The sequence below is a fragment of the Hemiscyllium ocellatum genome, unplaced genomic scaffold (assembly GCF_020745735.1).
Source record: "Hemiscyllium ocellatum isolate sHemOce1 unplaced genomic scaffold, sHemOce1.pat.X.cur. scaffold_779_pat_ctg1, whole genome shotgun sequence".
NCBI classification, from domain to species: domain Eukaryota; kingdom Metazoa; phylum Chordata; class Chondrichthyes; order Orectolobiformes; family Hemiscylliidae; genus Hemiscyllium; species Hemiscyllium ocellatum.
The window spans coordinates 116,344-140,133 of record NW_026869230.1 but is presented as its reverse complement, the minus strand read 5'-3'; the positions used below and the strand labels follow the sequence as shown (position 1 = coordinate 140,133).

The 23,790-nt window shown below is 61.6% G+C and overlaps 1 protein-coding gene across 1 annotated transcript in view; it reads left to right on the top strand.

Annotated features, from left to right (window-relative positions):
* LOC132814273 (rho guanine nucleotide exchange factor 2-like) overlaps positions 1-23,790 on the top strand; it is a 112,076-nt gene that overhangs the window by 61,443 nt on the left and 26,843 nt on the right. The window contains exons 5-11 of the mRNA XM_060823458.1: positions 12,869-13,013; positions 14,864-14,973; positions 16,540-16,686; positions 17,547-17,797; positions 20,547-20,672; positions 21,623-21,740; positions 23,453-23,701. Coding sequence (XP_060679441.1) covers positions 12,869-13,013; positions 14,864-14,973; positions 16,540-16,686; positions 17,547-17,797; positions 20,547-20,672; positions 21,623-21,740; positions 23,453-23,701 — 1,146 coding nt within the window. The remainder of the gene's footprint in view (positions 1-12,868; positions 13,014-14,863; positions 14,974-16,539; positions 16,687-17,546; positions 17,798-20,546; positions 20,673-21,622; positions 21,741-23,452; positions 23,702-23,790) is intronic.

Below are 23,790 nucleotides of genomic sequence, written 5' to 3'. Positions count from 1 at the left end.
AGAGATAGGGAGGGGGTGTAGGGGCTGGAGGGGGAGACAGGGATAGGGAGGGGGTGTAGGGGCTGGACGGGGTGACAGAGATAGGGAGGGGTGTAGGGGCTGGAGGGGGGTGACAGGGATAAGGAGGGGGTGTAGGGGCAGGAGGGGGAGACAGGGATAAGGAGGGGGTGTAGGGGCTGGAGTGGGTGACAGAGATAGGGAGGGGGTGTAGGGGCTGGAGGGGGAGACAGGGATAGGGAGGGGGTGTTGTTTTGGTGCAGAAAGTGGTTTTGAAATTTCCCGGAAGTTCCCTGTGTCCCCGATACCCCCCAGCTCCGGACAACGTGTGTTTCCTGTCACACTGTCTGCTCTGTGTAAACTGGAGCCTCTGAGCAGGCAGTGACTGTGTGTGTGCATTCCCAAAATCGCAATGTACACCCCTCAGGGCCCTGTCCCCCTCCCCAATGTACACCCCTCAGGGCCCTGTCCCCCTCCCCAATGTACACCCCTCAGGACCCTGTCCCTATCCCCAATGTACACCCCTCAGGGCCCTGTCCCTGTCCCTGTCCCCAATGTACACCCCTCAGGGCCCTGTCCCTGTCCCCAATGTACACCCCTCAGGGCCCTGTCCCTGTCCCTGTCCCCAATGTACACCCCTCAGGGCCCTGTCCCTGTCCCTGTCCCCAATGTACACCCCTCAGGGTCCTGTCCCTGTCCCTGTCCCCAATGTACACCCCTCAGGGCCCTGTCCCTGTCCCCAATGTACACCCCTCAGGGCCCTGTCCCTGTCCCCAATGTACACCCCTCAGGGCCCTGTCCCTGTCCCTGTCCCCAATGTACACCCCTCAGGGCCCTGTCCCTGTCCCTGTCCCCAATGCACACCCTCAGGGCCCTGTCCCTGTCCCCAATGTACACCCCTCAGGGCCCTGGCCCTGTCCCCAATGTACACCCCTCAGGACACTGTCCCTGTCCCCAATGTACACCCCTCAGGGCCCTGTCCCTGTCCCTGTCCCCAATGTACACCCCTCAGGGTCCTGTCCCTGTCCCCAATGTACACCCCTCAGGGCCCTGTCCCTGTCCCCAATGTACACCCCTCAGGACCCTGTCCCTGTCCCTCTCCCCAATGTACACCCCTCAGGGCCCTGTCCCCAATGTACACCCCTCAGGGTCCTGTCCCTGTCCCCAATGTACAGCCCTCAGGGCCCTGTGCCTGTCCCCAATGTACACCCCTCAGGACCCTGTCCCTGTCCCTCTCCCCAATGTACACCCCTCAGGGCCCTGTCCCTGTCCCCAATGTACACCCCTCAGGGCCCTGTCCCTGTCCCCAATGTACACCCCTCAGGACCCTGTCCCTGTCCCTCTCCCCAATGTACACCCCTCAGGGCCCTGTCCCTGTCCCCAATGTACTCCCCTCAGGACCCTGTCCCTGTCCCCAATGTACACCCCTCAGGACCCTGTCCCTGTCCCTGTCCCCAATGTACACCCCTCAGGGCCCTGTCCCTGTCCCCAATGTACACCCCTCAGGGCCCTGTCCCTGTCCCTGTCCCCAATGTACACCCCTCTGGGCCCTGTCCCTGTCCCTGTCCCCAATGTACACCCCTCAGGGCCCTGTCCCTGTCCCCAATGTACACCCCTCAGGGCCCTGTCCCTGTCCCCAATGTACACCCCTCTGGGCCCTGTCCCTGTCCCTGTCCCCAATGTACACCCCTCAGGGCCCTGTCCCTGTCCCCAATGTACACCCCTCTGGGCCCTGTCCCTGTCCCTGTCCCCAATGTACACCCCTCAGGGCCCTGGCCCTGTCCCTGTCCCCAATGTACACCCCTCAGGACCCTGTCCCTGTCCCTGTCCCCAATGTACACCCCTCAGGGCCCTGTCCGTGTCCCTGTCCCCAATGTACACCCCTCAGGGCCCTGTCCCTGTCCCCAATGTACACCCCTCAGGGCCCTGTCCCTATCCCCAATGTACACCCCTCAGGGCCCTGTCTCTGACCTTGTCCCCAATGTACACCCCTCAGGGCCCTGTCTCTGTCCCTGTCCCCAATGTACACCCCTCAGGGCCCAGTCTCTGTCCCCAATGTACACCCCTCAGGGCCTGTTCCTGTCCCTGTCCCCAATGTACACCCCTCAGGGCTCTGTCCCTGTCCCCAATGTACACCCCTCAGGGCCTGTTCCTGTCCCTGTCCCCAATGTACACCCCTCAGGGCCCTGTCCCTGTCCCCAATGTAAACCCCTCAGGGCCCTGTCTCTGTCCCCAATGTACACCCCTCAGGCCCCTGTCCCTGTCCCCAATGTACACCCCTCAGGGCCCTGTCTCTGTCCCTGTCCCTGTCCCCAATGTACACCCCTTAGGGCCCTGTCCCTGTCCCTGTCCCCAATGTACACCCTCAGGGCCCAGTCTCTGTCCCCAATGTACACCCCTCAGGGCCTGTTCCTGTCCCCAATGTACTCCCCTCAGGACCCTGTCCCTGTCCCCAATGTACACCCCTCAGGGCCCTGTCCCTGTCCCTGTCCCCAATGTACACCCCTCAGGGCCCTGTCCCTGTCCCCAATGTACACCCCTCAGGGCCCTGTCCCTGTCCCCAATGTACACCCCTCAGGACCCTGTCCCTGTCCCCAATGTACTCCCCTCAGGACCCTGTCCCTGTCCCCAATGTACACCCCTCAGGGCCCTGTCCCTGTCCCTGTCCCCAATGTACACCCCTCAGGCCCCTGTCCCTGTCCCCAATGTACACCCCTCAGGGCCCTGTCTCTGTCCCTGTCCCTGTCCCCAATGTACACCCCTTAGGGCCCTGTCCCTGTCCCTGTCCCCAATGTACACCCTCAGGGCCCAGTCTCTGTCCCCAATGTACACCCCTCAGGGCCTGTTCCTGTCCCCAATGTACTCCCCTCAGGACCCTGTCCCTGTCCCCAATGTACACCCCTCAGGGCCCTGTCCCTGTCCCTGTCCCCAATGTACACCCCTCAGGGCCCTGTCCCTGTCCCCAATGTACACCCCTCAGGACCCTGTCCCTGTCCCCAATGTACTCCCCTCAGGACCCTGTCCCTGTCCCCAATGTACACCCCTCAGGGCCCTGTCCCTGTCCCTGTCCCCAATGTACACCCCTCTGGGCCCTGTCCCTGTCCCTGTCCCCAATGTACACCCCTCAGGGCCCTGTCCCTGTCCCCAATGTACACCCCTCTGGGCCCTGTCCCTGTCCCTGTCCCCAATGTACACCCCTCAGGGCCCTGGCCCTGTCCCTGTCCCCAATGTACACCCCTCAGGACCCTGTCCCTGTCCCTGTCCCCAATGTACACCCCTCAGGGCCCTGTCCGTGTCCCTGTCCCCAATGTACACCCCTCAGGGCCCTGTCCCTGTCCCCAATGTACACCCCTCAGGGCCCTGTCCCTATCCCCAATGTACACCCCTCAGGGCCCTGTCTCTGACCTTGTCCCCAATGTACACCCCTCAGGGCCCTGTCTCTGTCCCTGTCCCCAATGTACACCCCTCAGGGCCCAGTCTCTGTCCCCAATGTACACCCCTCAGGGCCTGTTCCTGTCCCTGTCCCCAATGTACACCCCTCAGGGCTCTGTCCCTGTCCCCAATGTACACCCCTCAGGGCCTGTTCCTGTCCCTGTCCCCAATGTACACCCCTCAGGGCCCTGTCCCTGTCCCCAATGTACACCCCTCAGGGCCCTGTCTCTGTCCCCAATGTACACCCCTCAGGCCCCTGTCCCTGTCCCCAATGTACACCCCTCAGGGCCCTGTCTCTGTCCCTGTCCCTGTCCCCAATGTACACCCCTTAGGGCCCTGTCCCTGTCCCTGTCCCCAATGTACACCCTCAGGGCCCAGTCTCTGTCCCCAATGTACACCCCTCAGGGCCTGTTCCTGTCCCTGTCCCCAATGTACACCCCTCAGGGCCCTGTCCCTGTCACCAATGTACACCCCTCATGGCCCTGTCCCTGTCCCCAATGTACACCCCTCAGGACCCTGTCCCTGTCCCCAATGTACACCCCTCAGGGCCCTGTCCCTGTCTCTGTCCCCAATGTACACCCCTCAGGGTCCTGTCCCTGTCCCCAATGTACACCCCTCAGGGCCCTGTCCCTGTCCCCAATGTACACCCCTCAGGGCCGTGTCCCTGTCCCCAATGTACACCCCTCAGGGCCCTGTCCCTGTCCCCAATGCACACCCCTCAGGACCCTGTCCCTGTCCCTGTCCCCAATGTACACCCCTCAGGGCCCTGTCCCTGTCCCCAATGTACACCCCTCAGGGCCCTGTCCCTGTCCCTGTCCCCAATGTACACCCCTCAGGGCCCTGTCCCTGTCTCTGTCCCCAATGTACACCCCTCAGGGCCCTGTCCCTGTCCCTGTCCCCAATGTACATCCCTCAGGGCCCTGTCCCTGTCCCCAGTGTACACCCCTCAGGGCCGTGTCCCTGTCCCCAATGTACACCCCTCAGGGCCCTGTCCCTATCCCCAATGTACACCCCTCAGGGCCCTGTTCCTGTCCCCAATGTACACCCCTCAGGCCCCTGTCCCTGTCCCCAATGTACACCCCTCAGGGCCCTGTTCCTGTCCCCAATGTCCACCCCTCAGGGCCCTGTCCCATCCCCAATGTACACCCCTCAGGCCCCTGTCCCTGTCCCCAATGTACACCCCTCAGGGCCCTGTCTCTGTCCCTGTCCCTGTCCCCAATGTACACCCCTTAGGGCCCTGTCCCTGTCCCTGTCCCCAATGTACACCCTCAGGGCCCAGTCTCTGTCCCCAATGTACACCCCTCAGGGCCTGTTCCTGTCCCTGTCCCCAATGTACACCCCTCAGGGCCCTGTCCCTGTCACCAATGTACACCCCTCATGGCCCTGTCCCTGTCCCCAATGTACACCCCTCAGGACCCTGTCCCTGTCCCCAATGTACACCCCTCAGGGCCCTGTCCCTGTCTCTGTCCCCAATGTACACCCCTCAGGGTCCTGTCCCTGTCCCCAATGTACACCCCTCAGGGCCCTGTCCCTGTCCCCAATGTACACCCCTCAGGGCCGTGTCCCTGTCCCCAATGTACACCCCTCAGGGCCCTGTCCCTGTCCCCAATGCACACCCCTCAGGACCCTGTCCCTGTCCCTGTCCCCAATGTACACCCCTCAGGACCCTGTCCCTGTCCCTGTCCCCAATGTACACCCCTCAGGGCCCTGTCCCTGTCCCTGTCCCCAATGTACACCCCTCAGGGCCCTGTCCCTGTCTCTGTCCCCAATGTACACCCCTCAGGGCCCTGTCCCTGTCCCTGTCCCCAATGTACATCCCTCAGGGCCCTGTCCCTGTCCCCAGTGTACACCCCTCAGGGCCGTGTCCCTGTCCCCAATGTACACCCCTCAGGGCCCTGTCCCTATCCCCAATGTACACCCCTCAGGGCCCTGTTCCTGTCCCCAATGTACACCCCTCAGGCCCCTGTCCCTGTCCCCAATGTACACCCCTCAGGGCCCTGTTCCTGTCCCCAATGTCCACCCCTCAGGGCCCTGTCCCATCCCCAATGTACACCCCTCAGGGCCCTGTTCCTGTCCCCAATGTCCACCCCTCAGGGCCCTGTCCCATCCCCAATGTACACCCCTCAGGGCCCTGTCTCTGTCCCTGTCCCCAATGTACACCCCTCAGGGCCCTGTCCCTGTCCCCAATGTACACCCCTCAGGGCCGTGTCCCTGTCCCCAATGTACACCCCTCAGGGCCCTGTCCCTGTCCCCAATGCACACCCCTCAGGACCCTGTCCCTGTCCCTGTCCCCAATGTACACCCCTCAGGGCCCTGTCCCTATCCCCAATGTACACCCCTCAGGACCCTGTCCCTGTCCCTGTCCCCAATGTACACCCCTCAGGGCCCTGTCCCTGTCCCTGTCCCCAATGTACACCCCTCAGGGCCCTGTCCCTGTCTCTGTCCCCAATGTACACCCCTCAGGGCCCTGTCCCTGTCCCTGTCCCCAATGTACATCCCTCAGGGCCCTGTCCCTGTCCCCAGTGTACACCCCTCAGGGCCGTGTCCCTGTCCCCAATGTACACCCCTCAGGGCCCTGTCCCTATCCCCAATGTACACCCCTCAGGGCCCTGTTCCTGTCCCCAATGTACACCCCTCAGGCCCCTGTCCCTGTCCCCAATGTACACCCCTCAGGGCCCTGTTCCTGTCCCCAATGTCCACCCCTCAGGGCCCTGCCCCATCCCCAATGTACACCCCTCAGGGCCCTGTTCCTGTCCCCAATGTCCACCCCTCAGGGCCCTGTCCCTGTCCCCAATGTACACCCCTCTGGGCCCTGTCCCTGTCCCTGTCCCCAATGTACACCCCTCAGGGCCCTGTCCCTGTCCCCAATGTACACCCCTCTGGGCCCTGTCCCTGTCCCTGTCCCCAATGTACACCCCTCAGGGCCCTGGCCCTGTCCCTGTCCCCAATGTACACCCCTCAGGACCCTGTCCCTGTCCCTGTCCCCAATGTACACCCCTCAGGGCCCTGTCCGTGTCCCTGTCCCCAATGTACACCCCTCAGGGCCCTGTCCCTGTCCCCAATGTACACCCCTCAGGGCCCTGTCCCTATCCCCAATGTACACCCCTCAGGGCCCTGTCTCTGACCTTGTCCCCAATGTACACCCCTCAGGGCCCTGTCTCTGTCCCTGTCCCCAATGTACACCCCTCAGGGCCCAGTCTCTGTCCCCAATGTACACCCCTCAGGGCCTGTTCCTGTCCCTGTCCCCAATGTACACCCATCAGGGCTCTGTCCCTATCCCCAATGTACACCCCTCAGGGCCTGTTCCTGTCCCTGTCCCCAATGTACACCCCTCAGGGCCCTGTCCCTGTCCCCAATGTACACCCCTCAGGGCCCTGTCTCTGTCCCCAATGTACATCCCTCAGGCCCCTGTCCCTGTCCCCAATGTACACCCCTCAGGGCCCTGTCTCTGTCCCTGTCCCTGTCCCCAATGTACACCCCTTAGGGCCCTGTCCCTGTCCCTGTCCCCAATGTACACCCTCAGGGCCCAGTCTCTGTCCCCAATGTACACCCTTCAGGGCCTGTTCCTGTCCCTGTCCCCAATGTACACCCCTCAGGGCCCTGTCCCTGTCACCAATGTACACCCCTCATGGCCCTATCCCTGTCCCCAATGTACACCCCTCAGGACCCTGTCCCTGTCCCCAATGTACACCCCTCAGGGCCCTGTCCCTGTCTCTGTCCCCAATGTACACCCCTCAGGGTCCTGTCCCTGTCCCCAATGTACACCCCTCAGGGCCCTGTCCCTGTCCCCAATGTACACCCTTCAGGGCCGTGTCCCTGTCCCCAAAGTACACCCCTCAGGGCCCTGTCCCTGTCCCCAATGCACACCCCTCAGGACCCTGTCCCTGTCCCTGTCCCCAATGTACACCCCTCAGGGCCCTGTCCCTATCCCCAATGTACACCCCTCAGGACCCTGTCCCTGTCCCTGTCCCCAATGTACACCCCTCAGGGCCCTGTCCCTGTCCCTGTCCCCAATGTACACCCCTCAGGGCCCTGTCCCTGTCTCTGTCCCCAATGTACACCCCTCAGGGCCCTGTCCCTGTCCCTGTCCCCAATGTACATCCCTCAGGGCCCTGTCCCTGTCCCCAGTGTACACCCCTCAGGGCCGTGTCCCTGTCCCCAATGTACACCCCTCAGGGCCCTGTCCCTATCCCCAATGTACACCCCTCAGGGCCCTGTTCCTGTCCCCAATGTACACCCCTCAGGCCCCTGTCCCTGTCCCCAATGTACACCCCTCAGGGCCCTGTTCCTGTCCCCAATGTCCACCCCTCAGGGCCCTGTCCCATCCCCAATGTACACCCCTCAGGGCCCTGTTCCTGTCCCCAATGTCCACCCCTCAGGGCCCTGTCCCATCCCCAATGTACACCCCTCAGGGCCCTGTCTCTGTCCCTGTCCCCAATGTACACCCCTCAGGGCCCTGTCCCTGTCCCCAATGTACACCCCTCAGGGCCCTGTCCCTGTCCCCAATGTACACCCCTCAGGACCCTGTCCCTGTCCCTGTCCCCAGTGTACACCCCTCAGGGCCCTGTCCCTGTCCCCAATGTACACCCCTCAGGACCCTGTCCCTGTCCCTGTCCCCAGTGTACACCCCTCAGGGCCCTGTCCCTGTCCCCAATGTACACCCCTCAGGGCCCTGTCCCTGTCCCCAATGTACTCCCCTCAGGACCCTGTCCCTGTCCCCAATGTACTCCCCTCAGGGCCCTGTCCCTATCCCCAATGTACACCCCTCAGGGCCCTGTCCCTGTCCCTGTCCCCAATGTACACCCCTCAGGCCCCTGTCCCTGTCCCCAATGTACACCCCTCAGGACCCTGTCCCTATCCCCAATGTACACCCCTCAGGGCCCTGTCTCTGTCCCTGTCCCCAATGTACACCCCTCAGGGTCCTGTCCCTGTCCCCAATGTACACCCCTCAGGGCCCTGTCCCTGTCCCCAATGTACATCCCTCAGGGCCCTGTCTCTGTCCCCAATGTACACCCCTCAGGGCCCAGTCCCTGTCCCCAATGTACACCCCTCAGGGCCCTGTCCCTGTCCCCAATGTACACCCCTCAGGGCCTGTTCCTGTCCCTGTCCCCAATGTACACCCCTCAGGGCCCTCTCCCTGTCCCCAATGTACACCCCTCAGGGCCCTGTTCTAGTCCCCAATGTACACCCCTCAGGGCCCTGTCCCTGTCCCCAATGTCCACCCCTCACGGCCCTGTCCCTGTCCCCAATGTACACCCCTCAAGGCCCAGTCTCTGTCCCCAATGTACACCCCTCAGGGCCCTGTCCCTGTCCCCAATGTACACCCCTCAGGGCCCTCTCCCTGTCCCCAATGTACACCCCTCAGGGCCCTGTTCTAGTCCCCAATGTACACCCCTCAGGGCCCTGTCCCTGTCCCCAATGTCCACCCCTCACGGCCCTGTCCCTGTCCCCAATGTACACCCCTCAAGGCCCAGTCTCTGTCCCCAATGTACACCCCTCAGGGCCCTGTCCCTGTCCCCAATGTACACCCCTCAGGGCCCTCTCCCTGTCCCCAGTGTACACCCCTCAGGGCCCTGTTCTAGTCCCCAATGTACACCCCTCAGGGCCCTGTCCCTGTCCCCAATGTCCACCCCTCACGGCCCTGTCCCTGTCCCCAATGTACACCCCTCAGGGCCCTGTCCCTGTCCCTGTCCCCAATGTACACCCCTCAGGGCCCTGTCCCTGTCCCCAATGTACACCCCTCTGGGCCCTGTCCCTGTCCCCAATGTACACCCCTCAGGGCCCTGTCCCCCTCCCCAATGTACACCCCTCAGGGCCCTGTCCCTGTCCCCAATGTACACCCCTCAGGGCCCTGTCCCCCTCCCCAATGTACACCCCTCAGGGCCCTGTCCGTGTCCCTGTCCCCAATGTACACCCCTCTGGGCCCTGTCCCTGTCCCCAATGTACACCCCTCAGGACCCTGTCCCTGTCCCCAATGTACACCCCTCAGGGCCCTGTCCCTGTCCCTGTCCCCAATGTACACCCCTCAGGGCCCTGTCCCTGTCTCCAATGTACACCCCTCAGGCCCCTGTCCTTGTCCCCAGTGTACACCCCTCAGGGCCCTGTCCCTGTCCCCAATGTACACCCCTCAGGGCCCTGTCCCTGTCCCCAATGTACACCCCTCAGGGCCCTGTCCCTGTCCCTGTCCCCAATGTACACCCCTCAGGGCCCTGTCCCTGTCCCCAATGTACACCCCTCAGGGCCCTGTCCCTGTCCCTGTCCCCAATGTACACCCCTCAGGGCCCTGTCCCTGTCCCTGTCCCCAATGTACACCCCTCTGGGCCCTGTCCCTGTCCCCAATGTACACCCCTCAGGGCCCTGTCCCTGTCCCTGTCCCCAATGTACACCCCTGTGGGCCCTGTCCCTGTCCGCAATGTACACCCCTCAGGGCCCTGTCCCCCTCCCCAATGTACACCCCTCAGGGCCCTGTCCCTGTTCCCAATGTACACCCCTCAGGGCCCTGTCCCCCTCCCCAATGTACACCCCTCAGGCCCCTGTCCCTGTCCCCAATGTACACCCCTCAGGGCCCTGTCCCTGTCCCCAATGTACACCCCTCAGGCCCCTGTCCTTGTCCCCAATGTACACCCCTCAGGGCCCTGTCCCTGTCCCCAATGTACACCCCTCAGGGCCCTGTCCCTGTCCCCAACGTACACCCCTCAGGGCCCTGTCCCTGTCCCCAATGTACACCCCTCTGGGCCCTGTCCCTGTCCCCAATGTACACCCCTCAGGGCCCTGTCCCTGTCCCCAATGTACACCCCTCAGGGCCCTGTCCCTGTCCCTGTCCCCAATGTACACCCCTCTGGGCCCTGTCCCTGTCCGCAATGTACACCCCTCAGGGCCCTGTCCCCCTCCCCAATGTACACCCCTCAGGGCCCTGTCCCCCTCCCCAATGTACACCCCTCAGGGCCCTGTCCCCCTCCCCAATGTACACCCCTCTGGGCCCTGTCCCTCTCCCCAATGTACACCCCTCAGGGCCCTGTCCCTGTCCCCAATGTACACCCCTCTGGGCCCTGTCCCCCTCCCCAATGTACACCCCTCAGGGCCCTGTCCCTGTCCCCAATGTACACCCCTCAGGGCCCTGTCCCTGTCCCCAATGTACACCCCTCAGGGCCCTGTCCCTGTCCCTGTCCCCAATGTACACCCCTCAGGGCCCTGTCCCTGTCCCCAATGTACACCCCTCAGGGCCCTGTCCCTGTCCCCACTGTACACCCCTCAGGGCCTGTTCCTCTCTCTGTCCCCAATGTACACCCCTCAGGGCCTGTTCCTCTCTCTGTCCTTACTGCACCTCTCAGTAGCTCCCTCATGCCCCTTCCTTCCTCTTGCCCCCTCCAAATACCCCTTTCTTTTCTTCCTGCATGCCCGTCTCTCTCCCCCTCCCTCCCCCCTCTGCCTCTCTCTCCCTCCCTCACCTTCTCCCACCCTCCCTCTCTGTGTCTCCCTCCCTCCCTCTCTGTGTCTCCCTCCCTCCCTCTCTGTTTCTCCCTCCCTCTCTGTGTCTCCCTCCCTCCCTCCCTCTCTGTGTCTCTCTCTCCCTCTCTGTGTCTCCCTCCCTCCATCTCTGTGTCTCCCTCCCTCCCTCTCTGTGTCTCCCTCCCTCCCTCTCTGTGTCTCCCTCCCTCTCTGTGTCTCCCTCCCTCCATCTCTGTGTCTCCCTCCCTCCCTCTCTGTGTCTCTCTCCCTCCCTCTCTGTGTCTCTCTCCCTCCCTCTCTGTGTCTCTCTCCCTCCCTCTCTGTGTCTCCCACCCTCCCTCTCTGTGTCTCTCTCCCTCCCTCTCTGTGTCTCTCTCCCTCCCTCTCTGTGTCTCCCACCCTCCCTCTCTGTGTCTCTCTCCCTCCCTCTCTGTGTCTCCCACCCTCCCTCTCTGTGTCTCTCTCCCTCCCTCTCTGTCTCCCACCCTCCCTCTCTGTGTCTCTCTCCCTCCCTCTCTATGTCTCCCACCCTCCCTCTCTGTGTCTCCCTCCCTCTCTGTGTCTCCCACCCTCCCTCTCTGTGTCTCTCTCCCTCCCTCTCTGTGTCTCCCTCCCTCCCTCTCTGTGTCTCCCTCCCTCTCTCTGTCTCCCACCCTCCCTCTCTGTGTCTCTCTCCCTCCCTCTCTGTCTCCCACCCTCCCTCTCTGTGTCTCCCACCCTCCCTCTCTGTGTCTCCCTCCCTCCCTCTCTGTCTCCCACCCTCCCTCTCTGTGTCTCCCTCCCTCCCTCTCTGTGTCTCCCTCCCTCCCTCTCTGTGTCTCCCACCCTCCCTCTCTGTGTCTCCCTCCCTCCCTCTCTGTGTCTCCCTCCCTCCCTCTCTGTGTCTCTCTCCCTCCCTCTCTGTGTCTCTCTCCCTCCCTCTCTGTTTCTCCCTCCCTCCCTCTCTGTTTCTCCCTCCCTCCCTCTCTGTGTCTCCCTCCCTCCCTCTCTGTGTCTCCCACCCTCCCTCTCTGTGTCTCCCACCCTCCCTCTCTGTGTCTCCCTCCCTCTCTGTGTCTCCCACCCTCCCTCTCTGTGTCTCCCTCCCTCCCTCTCTGTGTCTCCCACCCTCCCTCTCTCTGTCTCCCACCCTCCCTCTCTGTGTCTCCCTCCCTCCCTCTCTGTGTCTCCCACCCTCCCTCTCTGTGTCTCCCTCCCTCCCTCTCTGTGTCTCCCACCCTCCCTCTCTGTGTCTCCCTCCCTCCCTCTCTGTGTCTCCCACCCTCCCTCTCTGTGTCTCTCTCCCTCCCTCTCTGTGTCTCTCTCCCTCCCTCTCTGTGTCTCCCTCCCTCCCTCTCTGTGTCTCCCTCCCTCCCTCCCTCTCTGTGTCTCCCTCCCTCCCTCTCTGTGTCTCCCTCCCTCAGCTTCTCCCACCCTCCCTCTCTGTGTCTCCCTCCCTCCCTCTCTGTTTCTCCCACCCTCCCTCTCTGTGTCTCCCTCCCTCCCTCTCTGTGTCTCCCTCCCTCCCTCTCTGTGTCTCTCTCCCTCCCTCTCTGTGACTTCCACCCTCCCTCTCTGTGACTCTCTCCCTCCCTCTCTGTGTCTCCCTCCCTCTCTGTGTCTCCCATCCTCCCTCTCTGTGTCTCCCACCCTCCCTCTCTGTGACTCTCTCCCTCCCTCTCTGTGTCTCCCACCCTCCCTCTCTGTGACTCTCTCCCTCCCTCTCTGTGTCTCCCACCCTCCCTCTCTGTGTCTCCCTCCCTCCCTCTCTGTGTCTCCCACCCTCCCTCTCTGTGACTCTCTCCCTCCCTCTGTGTCTCCCTCCCTCCCTCTCTGTGTCTCCCACCCTCCCTCTCTGTGACTCTCTCCCTCCCTCTCTGTGTCTCCCTCCCTCTCTGTGTCTCCCATCCTCCCTCTCTGTGTCTCCCACCCTCCCTCTCTGTGTCTCCCACCCTCCCTCTCTGTGTCTCCCTCCCTCCCTCTCTGTGACTCTCTCCCTGTCTGCCAACAGCCCCTCTGGGTCGTGAGCGGCCGAGCTCCGCCATCTATCCATCGGACAGCCTGCGCCAGTCTCCTCTCTTCTCCCAGCTCAGCTCGCGCCGTGGACGGACTCCATTCCAGTCTCTCTCCAAAAGCGTCTCGACGAACAACATCGGGTAAGACCATGAGGGTGGCGGGGGTGGGTGGGGGCATGTGGGGAAACATGGCCCTGAGGGCGGCGTTGTCCGAAAGGCCTGAGGCCTGGAGACAGCTCGGAGCCTGTGCCTCAGCACGGGTCACAGGTCAAGTAGGCCTCAGGCTTCACTCCAGCCGTAAGACATCACGATTCTATTAGTTTTTAAAACAGCGATGGAAATGTTAAAGTTCTAAATTGTTGGAAGGCCAATTTTGACGGCATTAGAAGGGAACATTCAGAAAAGTTGATTGGGGGGAGACTACTCACAGGTCAAGGGATGTTTGGGAAATGGAAGGCCAGAGACTGTATGTTCCTGTCAGGGTGAAAGGGAAGGCTGGGAGGTATAGGGAATGCTGGTTAATTAGAAAAATTGAGGGTTTGGTTAAGAAAAAGAAGGAAGCATATGTCAGGTATGGACAGGATAGATCGAGTGAATCCTTAGAAGAGTATAAAGGAAATAGGAGTATACTTAAGAGGGAAATCAGGAGGGTAAAACGGGGACATGAGATAGCTTTGGCAAATAGAATTAAGGAGAATCCAAAGGGTTTTTACAAATACATTAAGGACAAAAGGGTAACTAGGGAGAGAATAGGGCCCCTCAAAGATCAGCAAGGCGGCCTTTGTGTGGAGCCACAGAAAATGGGGGAGATACTAAATGAATATTTTGCATCAGTATTCACTGTGGAAAAGGATATGGAAGATATAGACTGTAGGGAAATAGATGGTGACATCTTGCAAAATGTCCAGATTACAGAGGAGGAGGTGCTTGAAACGGTTAAAGGTGGATAAATCCCCAGGACCTGATCAGGTGTACCCGAGAACTCTGTGGGAAGCCAGAGAAGTGATTGCTAGGCCTCTTGCTGAGGCGGCACGGTGGCACAGTGGTTAGCACTGCTGCCTCACAGCGCCAGGGACCTGGGTTCAATTCCCGCCTCAGGCGACTGACTGTGGAGTTTGCACGTTCTCCCCGTGTCTGTGTGGGTTTCCTCCGGGTGCTCCGGTTTCCTCCCACAGTCCAAAGACGTGCGGGTCAGGTGAATTGGCCATTCTAAATTGCCCGTAGTGTTAGGTTAGGGGTATGGGTGGATTGCGCTTCGGCGGGTCGGTATGGACTTGTTGGGCCGAAGGGCCTGTTTCCACACTGTAAGTAATATAAGTAATCTAATCTAATCAAATCAATATTTGTGTCATCGATAGTCACAGGTGAGGTACCAGAAGACTGGAGGTTGGCTATCGTGGTGCCACTGTTTAAGAAGGTGGTAAAGACAAGCCAGGGAACTATAGACCAGTGAGCCTGACCTCGGTGATGGGCAAGTTGTTGGAGGGAATCCTGAGGGACAGGATGTACATGTATTTGGGAAGGGAAGGACTGATTAGGGATAGTCAACATGGCTTTGTCCGTGGGAAATCATGTCTCACAAACTTGATTGAGTTTTTTGAAGAAGTAACAAAGAGGATTGATGAGGGTAGAGCGGTAGATGTGATCTATATGGACTTCAGTAAGGTGTTCGACAAGGTTTCCCATGGGAGACTGGTTAACAAGGTTAGATCTCATGGAATACAGGGAGAACTAGCCATTTGGATACAGAACTGGCTCAAAGGTAGAAGACAGAGGGTGGTGGTGGAGGGTTGTTTTTCAGACTGGAGGCCTGTGACCAGTGGAGTGCCACAAGGATCGGTGCTGGGCCCTCTACTTTTTGTCATTTACATAAATGATTTGGATGCGAGCATAAGAGGCACAGTTAGTAAGTCAGTCTGTCGCGTGAAGTAATCATTTCCCCCTCCACCCAGAATCCAATCTTCATTCACGTTCCCCATTCCCATTTTCAGGAATCTCAATGATGACACACCACTCGGAATTCGGAGAATCCTATCCCAATCCACGGATTCTCTGAACATGAAAAACCGGACTCTCTCCATCGAGTCTCTCATCGATGAAGGTAAACTGTTCAGAGGGTCAGCGCGGAGGGAGCGGGCGCTGTGGGAGGGTCAGTGCTGAGGGAGCGGATGCTGTCGGAGGGTCAGTGCTGAGGGAGTGGGTGCTGTGGGAGGGTCAGTGCTGACGGAGTGGGTGCTATCAGAGGGTCAGTGCTGAGGGAGCGGGTGCTGTCAGAGGGTCAGTGCTGAGGGAGCGGGCGCTGTGGGAGGGTCAGTGCTGAGGGAGTGGGCGTTGTCGGAGGGTCAGCGCTGAGGGAGTGGGTGCTGTCGGAGGGTCAGTGCTGAGGGAGTGGGCGCTGTGGGAGGGTCAGTGCTGAGGGAGTGGGCGCTGTCGGAGGGTCATTGCTGAGGGAGCGGATGCTGTCGGAGGGTCAGTGCTGAGGGAGTGGGCGCTGTCGGGGGGTCAGTGCTGAGGGAGTGGGCGCTGTCGGGGGTCAGTGCTGAGGGAGTGGGCGCTGTCGGGGGGTCAGTGCTGAGGGAGCGGGTCATTGGTGGACAGCGTTGGCTGTGGCTGGGATATTTCTGGGTGTGAAATCCCTGTCCTGTTTCACCATGATGTAAGGGCAAGCTATCCTCTCTCCTCCTGACCCCACCACACTCTCCTGACCCCTGACCCCTGCCCTCTCTCCCTCCTGTCCCCTGCCCACTCTCCCTCCTGACCCCTGCCCTCTCTCCCTCCTGACCCTTACCCTCTCTCCCTCCTGACCTCTGCCCTCTCTCCCTCCTGACCTCTGCCCTCTCTCCCTCCTGACCTCTGCCCTCTCTCCCTCCTGACCCCTGCCCTCTCTCCCTCCTGACCCTTACCCTCTCTCCCTCCTGACCTCTGCCCTCTCTCCCTCCTGACCTCTGCCCTCTCTCCCTCCTGACCCCTGCCCTCTCTCCCTCCTGACCCTTACCCTCTCTCCCTCCTGACCCCTGCCCTCTCTCCCTCCTGACCCCCACCCTCTCTCCCTCCTGACCTCTGCCCTCTCTCCTCCTGACCTCTGCCCTCTCTCCCTCCTGACCCCTGCCCTCTCTCCCTCCTGACCCCTGCCCTCTCTCCCTCCTGACCCCTGCCCACTCTCCCTCCTGACCCCCGCCCACTCTCCCTCCTGACCCCCACCCTCTCTCCCTCCTGACCTCTGCCCTATCTCCCTCCTGACCTCTGCCCACTCTCCCTCCTGACCCCTGCCCACTCTCCCTCCTGACCCCTGCCCTCTCTCCCTCCTGACCCCTGCCCTCTCTCCCTCCTGACCCCCACCCTCTCTCCCTCCTGACCTCTGCCCTCTCTCCTCCTGACCTCTGCCCTCTCTCCCTCCTGACCCCTGCCCTCTCTCCCTCCTGACCTCTGCCCTCTCTCCCTCCTGACCCCTGCCCTCTCTCCCTCCTGACCCCTGCCCTCTCTCCCTCCTGACCCCTGCCCACTCTCCCTCCTGACCCCCGCCCACTCTCCCTCCTGACCCCCACCCTCTCTCCCTCCTGACCTCTGCCCTATCTCCCTCCTGAGCCCAGCCCTCTCTCTCCCACCTGCCCTCTGACCTTCCTGCTGCCCTCTGACCCTGCCTGTTTTGGTGTTCTCCCTGTCCCAGGGGCAGAGGGGGTCTTCCAGCAGCTGATGGGTGACCTGGAAGCGGATGAGAAATGCTTCGAGGCTGATTCCTGGAGCCTTGCTGTTGAGACTGGCTTCTTACAGCAACACAAGAAAGATGTGATGAAGAGACAGGACGTCATCTACGGTGAGTCAGGGGGAGGGGGAGGGGGGCTTCTCGACTGGGAGGCAGCACCCCCTTCCTGCCTCCCTCCCCCCCCCCGCCCCCTCCACCGCCCCCCAGTCCTTCCCCCACCCTGGGTGTGAAACAGACCTCTCTCAGGGTCCCATCCTGCCTCACGCTCTCCCTCCCCCAACTATCCCAACGCCCTGACCCCTCTGTCCCTGACGCTGACCTCTGACCCTGCCGCCCTGACCCTAGCACTTGCAACCCACCTCTCTGACCCACGCAGCCTTGACCCTACCACTCTGACCTGGAAACTTGCCAGCTTGACCCTTGCCCTCTGACCCTGCCACTCTGACCCAGAGACTTGGCAGCTCCTTGCCCTCTGAACCTTGCCCTCTGACCCGGAGACTTGGCGGCTTGACTCTTGTCCTCTGACCCTGCCACTCTGACCTGGAGACTTGGCGGATTGACCCTTGCCCTCTGACTCTGCCACTCTGACCTGGAGACTTGGCAGCATGACCCTTGCCCTCTGACCCTGCCACTCGGCCCTGGATACTTGGCGGTTTGACCCTTGCCCTCTGACCTTGCCACTTGGACCGGGAGACTTGGCGACTTGACCTTCGCCCTCTGACCCTGCCACTCGGACCTGGAGACTTGTCAGCTTGACCCTCGCTCTCTGACCCTCGCATTTGGACCTGGGGACTTGGCGACTTGACCTTCGCCCTCTGACCCTGCCACTCGGACCTGGGGACTTGACAGCTTGACCCTCGCTCTCTGACCCTGCCACTCGGACCTGGGGACTTGACAGCTTGACCCTCGCTCTCTGACCCTGCCACTCTGACCCAGTCTCTCTCTCTGCCCCTTGACCTCTGGTGTCCCAGAGTTGATCCAGACGGAGGTACACCACATGAAGACGTTGAAGATCATGTCGGAGATCTTCCGGAAGGGGATGTTGGAGGAGTTACAGATGGACCACTGTACGGTGGACGCCATGTTCCCGGCGCTGGATGACCTGATCGAGTTCCATGTCCAGCTCCTCTCCCGGTTGCTGGAACGTCGGCGGGAATCGCTGCTGTCCGGGAGCAACAAAAACTTCGTCATCAACAAACTCGGGGACATCCTCGTCAACCAGGTAACCCCCCAACCCTCATCCCCACCCCTACATCCACCCTAACCTCCACCCCACCCCCACCCTGACCCTCACACCCACCCCCACACACACCCTCACCCTCACCCCCATCATCACCCTCACCCCCACCCCCACACACACCCTCACCCTCATCCCCACCATCACCCTGACCCTCACACCCACCCCCACACACACCCTCACCCTCACCCCCACCATCACCCTGACCCTCACACCCACCCCCACACACACCCTCACCCTCATCCCCACCCTCACCTCCACCCCTCACCCCCACCCCCACCCTCACCTCCAACCCCACCCCAACCCCCACCCTCACCCCCACACACACCTCCACCCCCACACCCACCCCGACCCTCACCCCCAACCCAACCGTCACCCCCACCACAACCCCACCCCAACCCCCATCCTCACCCCCACCCACACCCACACACTCAACCCCACCCCACCCCCACCGCTACCCTCACCCTCACCCCCAAACCCGCTACCACCCTCACCCCCACCCTCACTCTCACCATCACCCTCACCCCCATCCTCACCCTCACTCTCACCCTCACCTCCACCCTTATCATCACCCTCACCCCCACCCTCACTCTCACTCTCACCCCCACCCTCACCCTCACCCTCACCCTTACCCCCACCCTCACTCTCACCCTCACCCTCACTCTCACCCCCAACTCTCACCCTCACCCCCACCGTCACCCTCACCCTCACACTCACGCTGACCCTCACCCTCACCCCTCACCCTCACCCCTCACCCTCACCCTCACCCTCACCCTCATCCCCATCCTCACCCGCACTCCCAACACCACCCTCACACCCACACTCATTCACCCCCCACCCCCACACTCACTCACCCCTTCACCCCCACGCTCACCCTCACCCTCACCCTCACCCCACCCTCACCCCCACCCTCACCCCCACACTCACTCACACCCTCACCCCCACCCTCACCCTCACACTCACCCCCCTCACACCCCTCACCCCCACACTCACTCACACCCTCACTCCTACACCCACCCCCACACTCACCCCCACCCTCACCCTCATCCCCACTCCCAACCCCACCCTCACCCTCAACCCCACTCCCAACCCCACCCTCACCCTCAACCCCACACTCAGCTTCACCCTCACCCCACCCTCACCCCCACCCTCACTCTCACCCGCACCCTCACCCCCACCTCCAACCCCACCCTCTACCTCACCCTCACCCTCACCCCGACACTCACCCTCACCCGCACCCTCACCCCAACTCCCAACCCCACCCTCAACGTCACCCTCACCCTCACCCCGACACTCACCCTCACCCGCACACTCACCACCACCCACACCCTCACCTTCACCCGCACCTTCCACCCTCACCCCCACCCCCACCCTCACCCTCACTCTCCCTCTCCCTCTCACTGTCCATCCCTCTCCCCATCTCCTACTCCCCCTCTCTCCCTACCACCCTCTCCCCCCACTCACTCTGCCCCCCTCTCATTCTGTCACACTCCCTCACACTCCCTCACTCACTCCCTCTCCCTCTCCCTCTCTCTCTGACCCTCCCTCACATTCCCTCACTCACTCCCTCTCCCTCTCTCTCTGACCCTCCCTCACACTCCCTCACTCACTCCCTCTCCCTCTCTGCCACTCTCTCTCTCTCTCTCTCACTCTGACCCTCCCTCACACTCCCTCACTCACTCCCTCTCCCTCTCTCCCTCTCACTCTGACCCTCCCTCACACTCCCTCACTCTCCCCCTTTCCCTCTCTCTCCCTCTCTCTCACTCTGACCCTCCCTCACACTCCCTCACTCACTCCCTCTTCCTCTCCCTCACTCTCTCTCAATCTCTCTCACTCTAACCCTATCTCACACTCCCTCACCCTCTCTGCCCCTCTCTTTCACTCTGACCCTCCCTCACACTCCCTCACTCACTCTCACACCTTTTCTCTCTCTGTGACACCCTTTCTCTGTCCCTCACTCACTCTCCCCCTCACTCTCCCTCTCTTTCTCTCCCCTCCGACACCCTCTCTCTCTGTCCCTCACTCACTCCCTCTCACTCTCTACCCTCCTCTCTCCGACACCCTCTCTCTCTGTCCCTCACTCACTCCCTCTCACTCTCTACCCTCCTCTCTCTGACACCCTCTCTCTGTCCCTCACTCATTCCCTCTCTCTCTCCCCCCCGACACCCTCGCTCTCTGTCCCTCACTCACTCCCTCTTTCTCCCCACCCTCTCTCTGACACCTTCTTTCCCTGTCCCTCACTCACTCTCCCTCTGTCTCTCTCCCCCCTCTCTCTGACACTCGCTGTCCCTGAGTCTCTCTCTCTCTCTCTCTCTCTCTCTGTCTCTCACTCACTCTCCCTGAGTCTCTCTCTCTGTCCCTCACTCACTCTCCCTGGGTCTCTCTCTCTCTCTGTCCCTCACTCACTCTCCCTGAGTCTCTCTCTCTGTCCCTCACTCACTCTCCCTCGGTCTCTCTCTCTCTCTCTCTGACACTCACTCTCCCTGGGTCTCTCTCTCTGTCCCTCACTCTCCCTGGGTCTCTCTCTCTCTCTGTCCCTCACTCTCCCTGGGTCTCTCTCTCTGTCCCTCACTCTCCCTGGGTCTCTCTCTCTCTCTGTCCCTCACTCTCCCTGGGTCTCTCTCTCTGTCCCTCACTCTCCCTGGGTCTCTCTCTCTCTCTGACACTCACTCTCCCTGGGTCTCTCTCTCTGACACTCACTCTCCCTGGGTCTCTCTCCCCGTGCTGTCGGCAGTTTTCGGGACAGGGTGCTGATTTGATGAGACGGGCCTACGCCGAGTTCTGTAGCCGTCACACGAAGGCTGTTAAACTCTACAAGGAGCTGTTCACCCGGGAGAAGCGGTTCCAGCAGTTTGTGAGGGTGAGTTCCCTGTCCCCCCCGATCCCCGTACACCAACCGCTAACCCTGACCCCTGACCCCGAACCCTGACCCTGAAACCTGACCCCAAACCCTGGCCCCGAACCCCGACCCGAACCCTGACCCCGAACCCTGACCCCAAATCCTGACCCCGAACCCTGACCCTAAACCCTGACCACAAACCCCGACCCGAACCCTGACCCAAACCCTGACCCCAAACCCTGACCCCGAATCCTGACCCCGAACCCTGACCCTAAACCCTGACCACAAACCCCGACCCGAACCCTGACCCAAACCCTGACCCCAAACCCTGACCCCGAACCCCGACCTGAACCCTGACCCCAAACCCTGACGCGTATCCTGACCCCGAATCCCGACCCGAACCCTGACCCCAAACCCTGACCCCAAACCCCCACCCCGAACCCTGACTCTGAACCTTGACCACAAACCTCGACCCGAACCCTGACCCCAAACCCTGACCCCAAACCCTGGCCACAAGCCCTGACTACAAACCCCGACCCCGAACCCTGACTCTGAACCTTGACCACAAACCCTGACCCCGAACCCTGACCCCAAACCCTGACTCCAAACCCTGACCCCAAATCCCGACCCCAAACCCTGACCCCAAACCCCGACCCGAAATCCTGACCCCAAACCCTTCCCCTCCCCCAAAACGGGCTGACCTCAGGAACGTCCCCCTCCCCCCAGTAACTGGTTGAGGGTAAGAGTGGCGGATTTCCATTCCCCCATTACCGAAACCTCGTGCCCCCCTCACACCGCATCCTTGCTCCCTCCCTCGTTTGATGGGGTCAGTATAGAGGGAGCTTTACTGTGTATCTAACCCCGTGCTGTCCCTGTCCCTGGGATGGGGGCGATAGTGTAGAGGGAGCTTTACTCTGTATCTAACCCCGTGCTGTCTCTGTCCTGACCTGTGGTCTCCTGTGTGTTTGTAGCGAATGATGAGGAACTCCGTGCTGAGGAGGTACGGGATCCAGGAATGTATCTTGCTGGTCACACAGAGAATCACAAAGTACCCCGTGCTCCTCGATCGGATTCTGCAAAACACCAAAGGTAGGAATCGACCTGAGGCCTGACAACTGAGGAACAACAGAGCCTCCCGAAGGCCAGGCTCAGGGGCAGGGCACATTGTCTAACCAGGCCCCAGGCCCCAAGGTCTGGGTTGGGCCCGGGGTCAGTGTCACGCTAATGCTGGGGCCCATGGTCAGAGTTGGGCCCCAGAGTTAGGCCTGGAGCCAGGGTCTGCGTTAGGCCCCGGGGTCAGGGTCTGCGTTAGGCCCCATGATCAGGGTCTCAGTAGGGCCCGGGGCTCAGGGTCTGCGTTAGGCCCCGGGGTCAGGGTCTCAGTAGGGCCCGGGGCTCAGGGTCTGCGTTAGGCCCCGGGGTCAGGGTCTCAGTCGGGCCCGGGTTTCAGGGTCTGCGTTAGGCCCAGGGGTCAGGGTCTCAGTAGGGCCCGGGGCTCAGGGTCTGCGTTAGGCCCCGGGATCAGGGTCTCAGTAGGGCCCGGAGCTCAGGGTCTGCGTTAGGCCCCGGGATCAGAGTCGGATTTAGGCCTCGGGGTCAGGGTCTGAGGTAAGCCCAGGATCCGGGTTTGAGCAAGGCCCAGGGGTCAGGATCGGAGTTAGACCCCGGGGTCAGGGTTAGCATTAGACCCCAAGGTCATCGTCTGAGTGAAGCCTTGAGGTCAGAGTCGGAGTTAGGCCTCAGGGTCAGGGTCAGAGTTTGCCCGGAGATAAGGGTCTGATTTAGGGCTGGGGTCAGGGTCAGAGTTAGGCCCCAGAGTCAGAGTCTGAGTGAGGCCCCGGGGTCAGGGTCTGAGTTAGGCCCCAGGGTCAGAGTCTGAGTTAGGCCCCAGGATCTGGGTCTGAGTGAGGCCCCTGGGTCAGGGTTGGAGTTAGGCCCCAGGATCAGGTTGGCATTAGACCCTGGGGTTAGCATCTGAGTTAAGCCTTGAGGTCAGGGTCGGAGTTAGGCCATGGGGTCAGAGCCTGAATTAGCGCTGGGGTCAGGGTCAGAGTTTGCCCCGGGTCAGGGTCTGAGTTAGGCCCCAGGGTCAGAGTCTGAGTGAGCCCCCGGGGTCAGGGTCTGAGTTAGGGCTGGGGTTAGGGTCGGAGTTAGGCCCCAGGGTCAGGGTTGGAGTTAGGCCCCTGGGTCTGAGTTAGGGCTGGGGTCAGGGTCGGAGTTAGGCCCCAGGGTCAGAGTCTGAGTGAGGCCACGGGGTCAGGGTCTGAGTTAGGGCTGGGGTTAAGATCGGAGTTAGGCCCCAGGGTCAGAGTCTGAGTTAGGGCTGGGGTTAAGGTCGGAGTTAGGCCCCAGGGTCAGAGTCTGAGTTAGGGCTGGGGTCAGGGTCAGAGTTAGGCCCCATGGTCAGGGTTGGAGGTAGGCCCCAGGATCAGGGTCGGAGTTAGGCCCCAGGGTCAGAGTCGGAGTTAGGCCCCAGGATCAGGGTCGGAGTTAGGCCCCAGGGTCAGAGTCGGAGTTAGGCCCCAGGATTAGGATCTGAGTTAAGCCCCAGGGTCAGGGTCAGAGTTAGGCCCCAGGGTCAGGGTCGGAGTTAGGCCCACTCTCTGGATTGGAGCACATCCCGCAGTCGAGTTGCTTTGACTGGCGGATCTTTGACCAAGTGAACCCCAGAGGTCGAAGAAACGGAGACAGGTTTGCTGTGGTTTAAGGTCAGGAGCTAGGCCGGAGGCCTGGAGGGAGTGGCTCGGGCCTACCTTTAACTAGGGGGGATCTGAAGCCGAGACTGTGGTGCCATTGTGCAGGCAATGAAGAGGACCGCAAGGACCTGACCAACTCCCTGGCCTTGCTGAAGGACCTGATCTCAGCTGTGGACCAGGACGTTCACGACTGTGAGAAGAGATACAGGCTGCAGGACGTTTATAACCGCATGGACCCCAAGGCAGTCGCTCCCATGCACAGCGGCAGAACCTTCCGGAGAGAGGACATGATCCGAAGGAAACTGGTACACGACGGCTTCCTCCTGTGGAAGACCGCGACGGGAAGGTTCAAAGGTAAGGCTAGGCTAACCGAGAGCGGCAACTAGGCCACACAGACGCTTCTGAGTTGGAGGGCGCACGCAGCTCTGAGGCACCAACTCCCA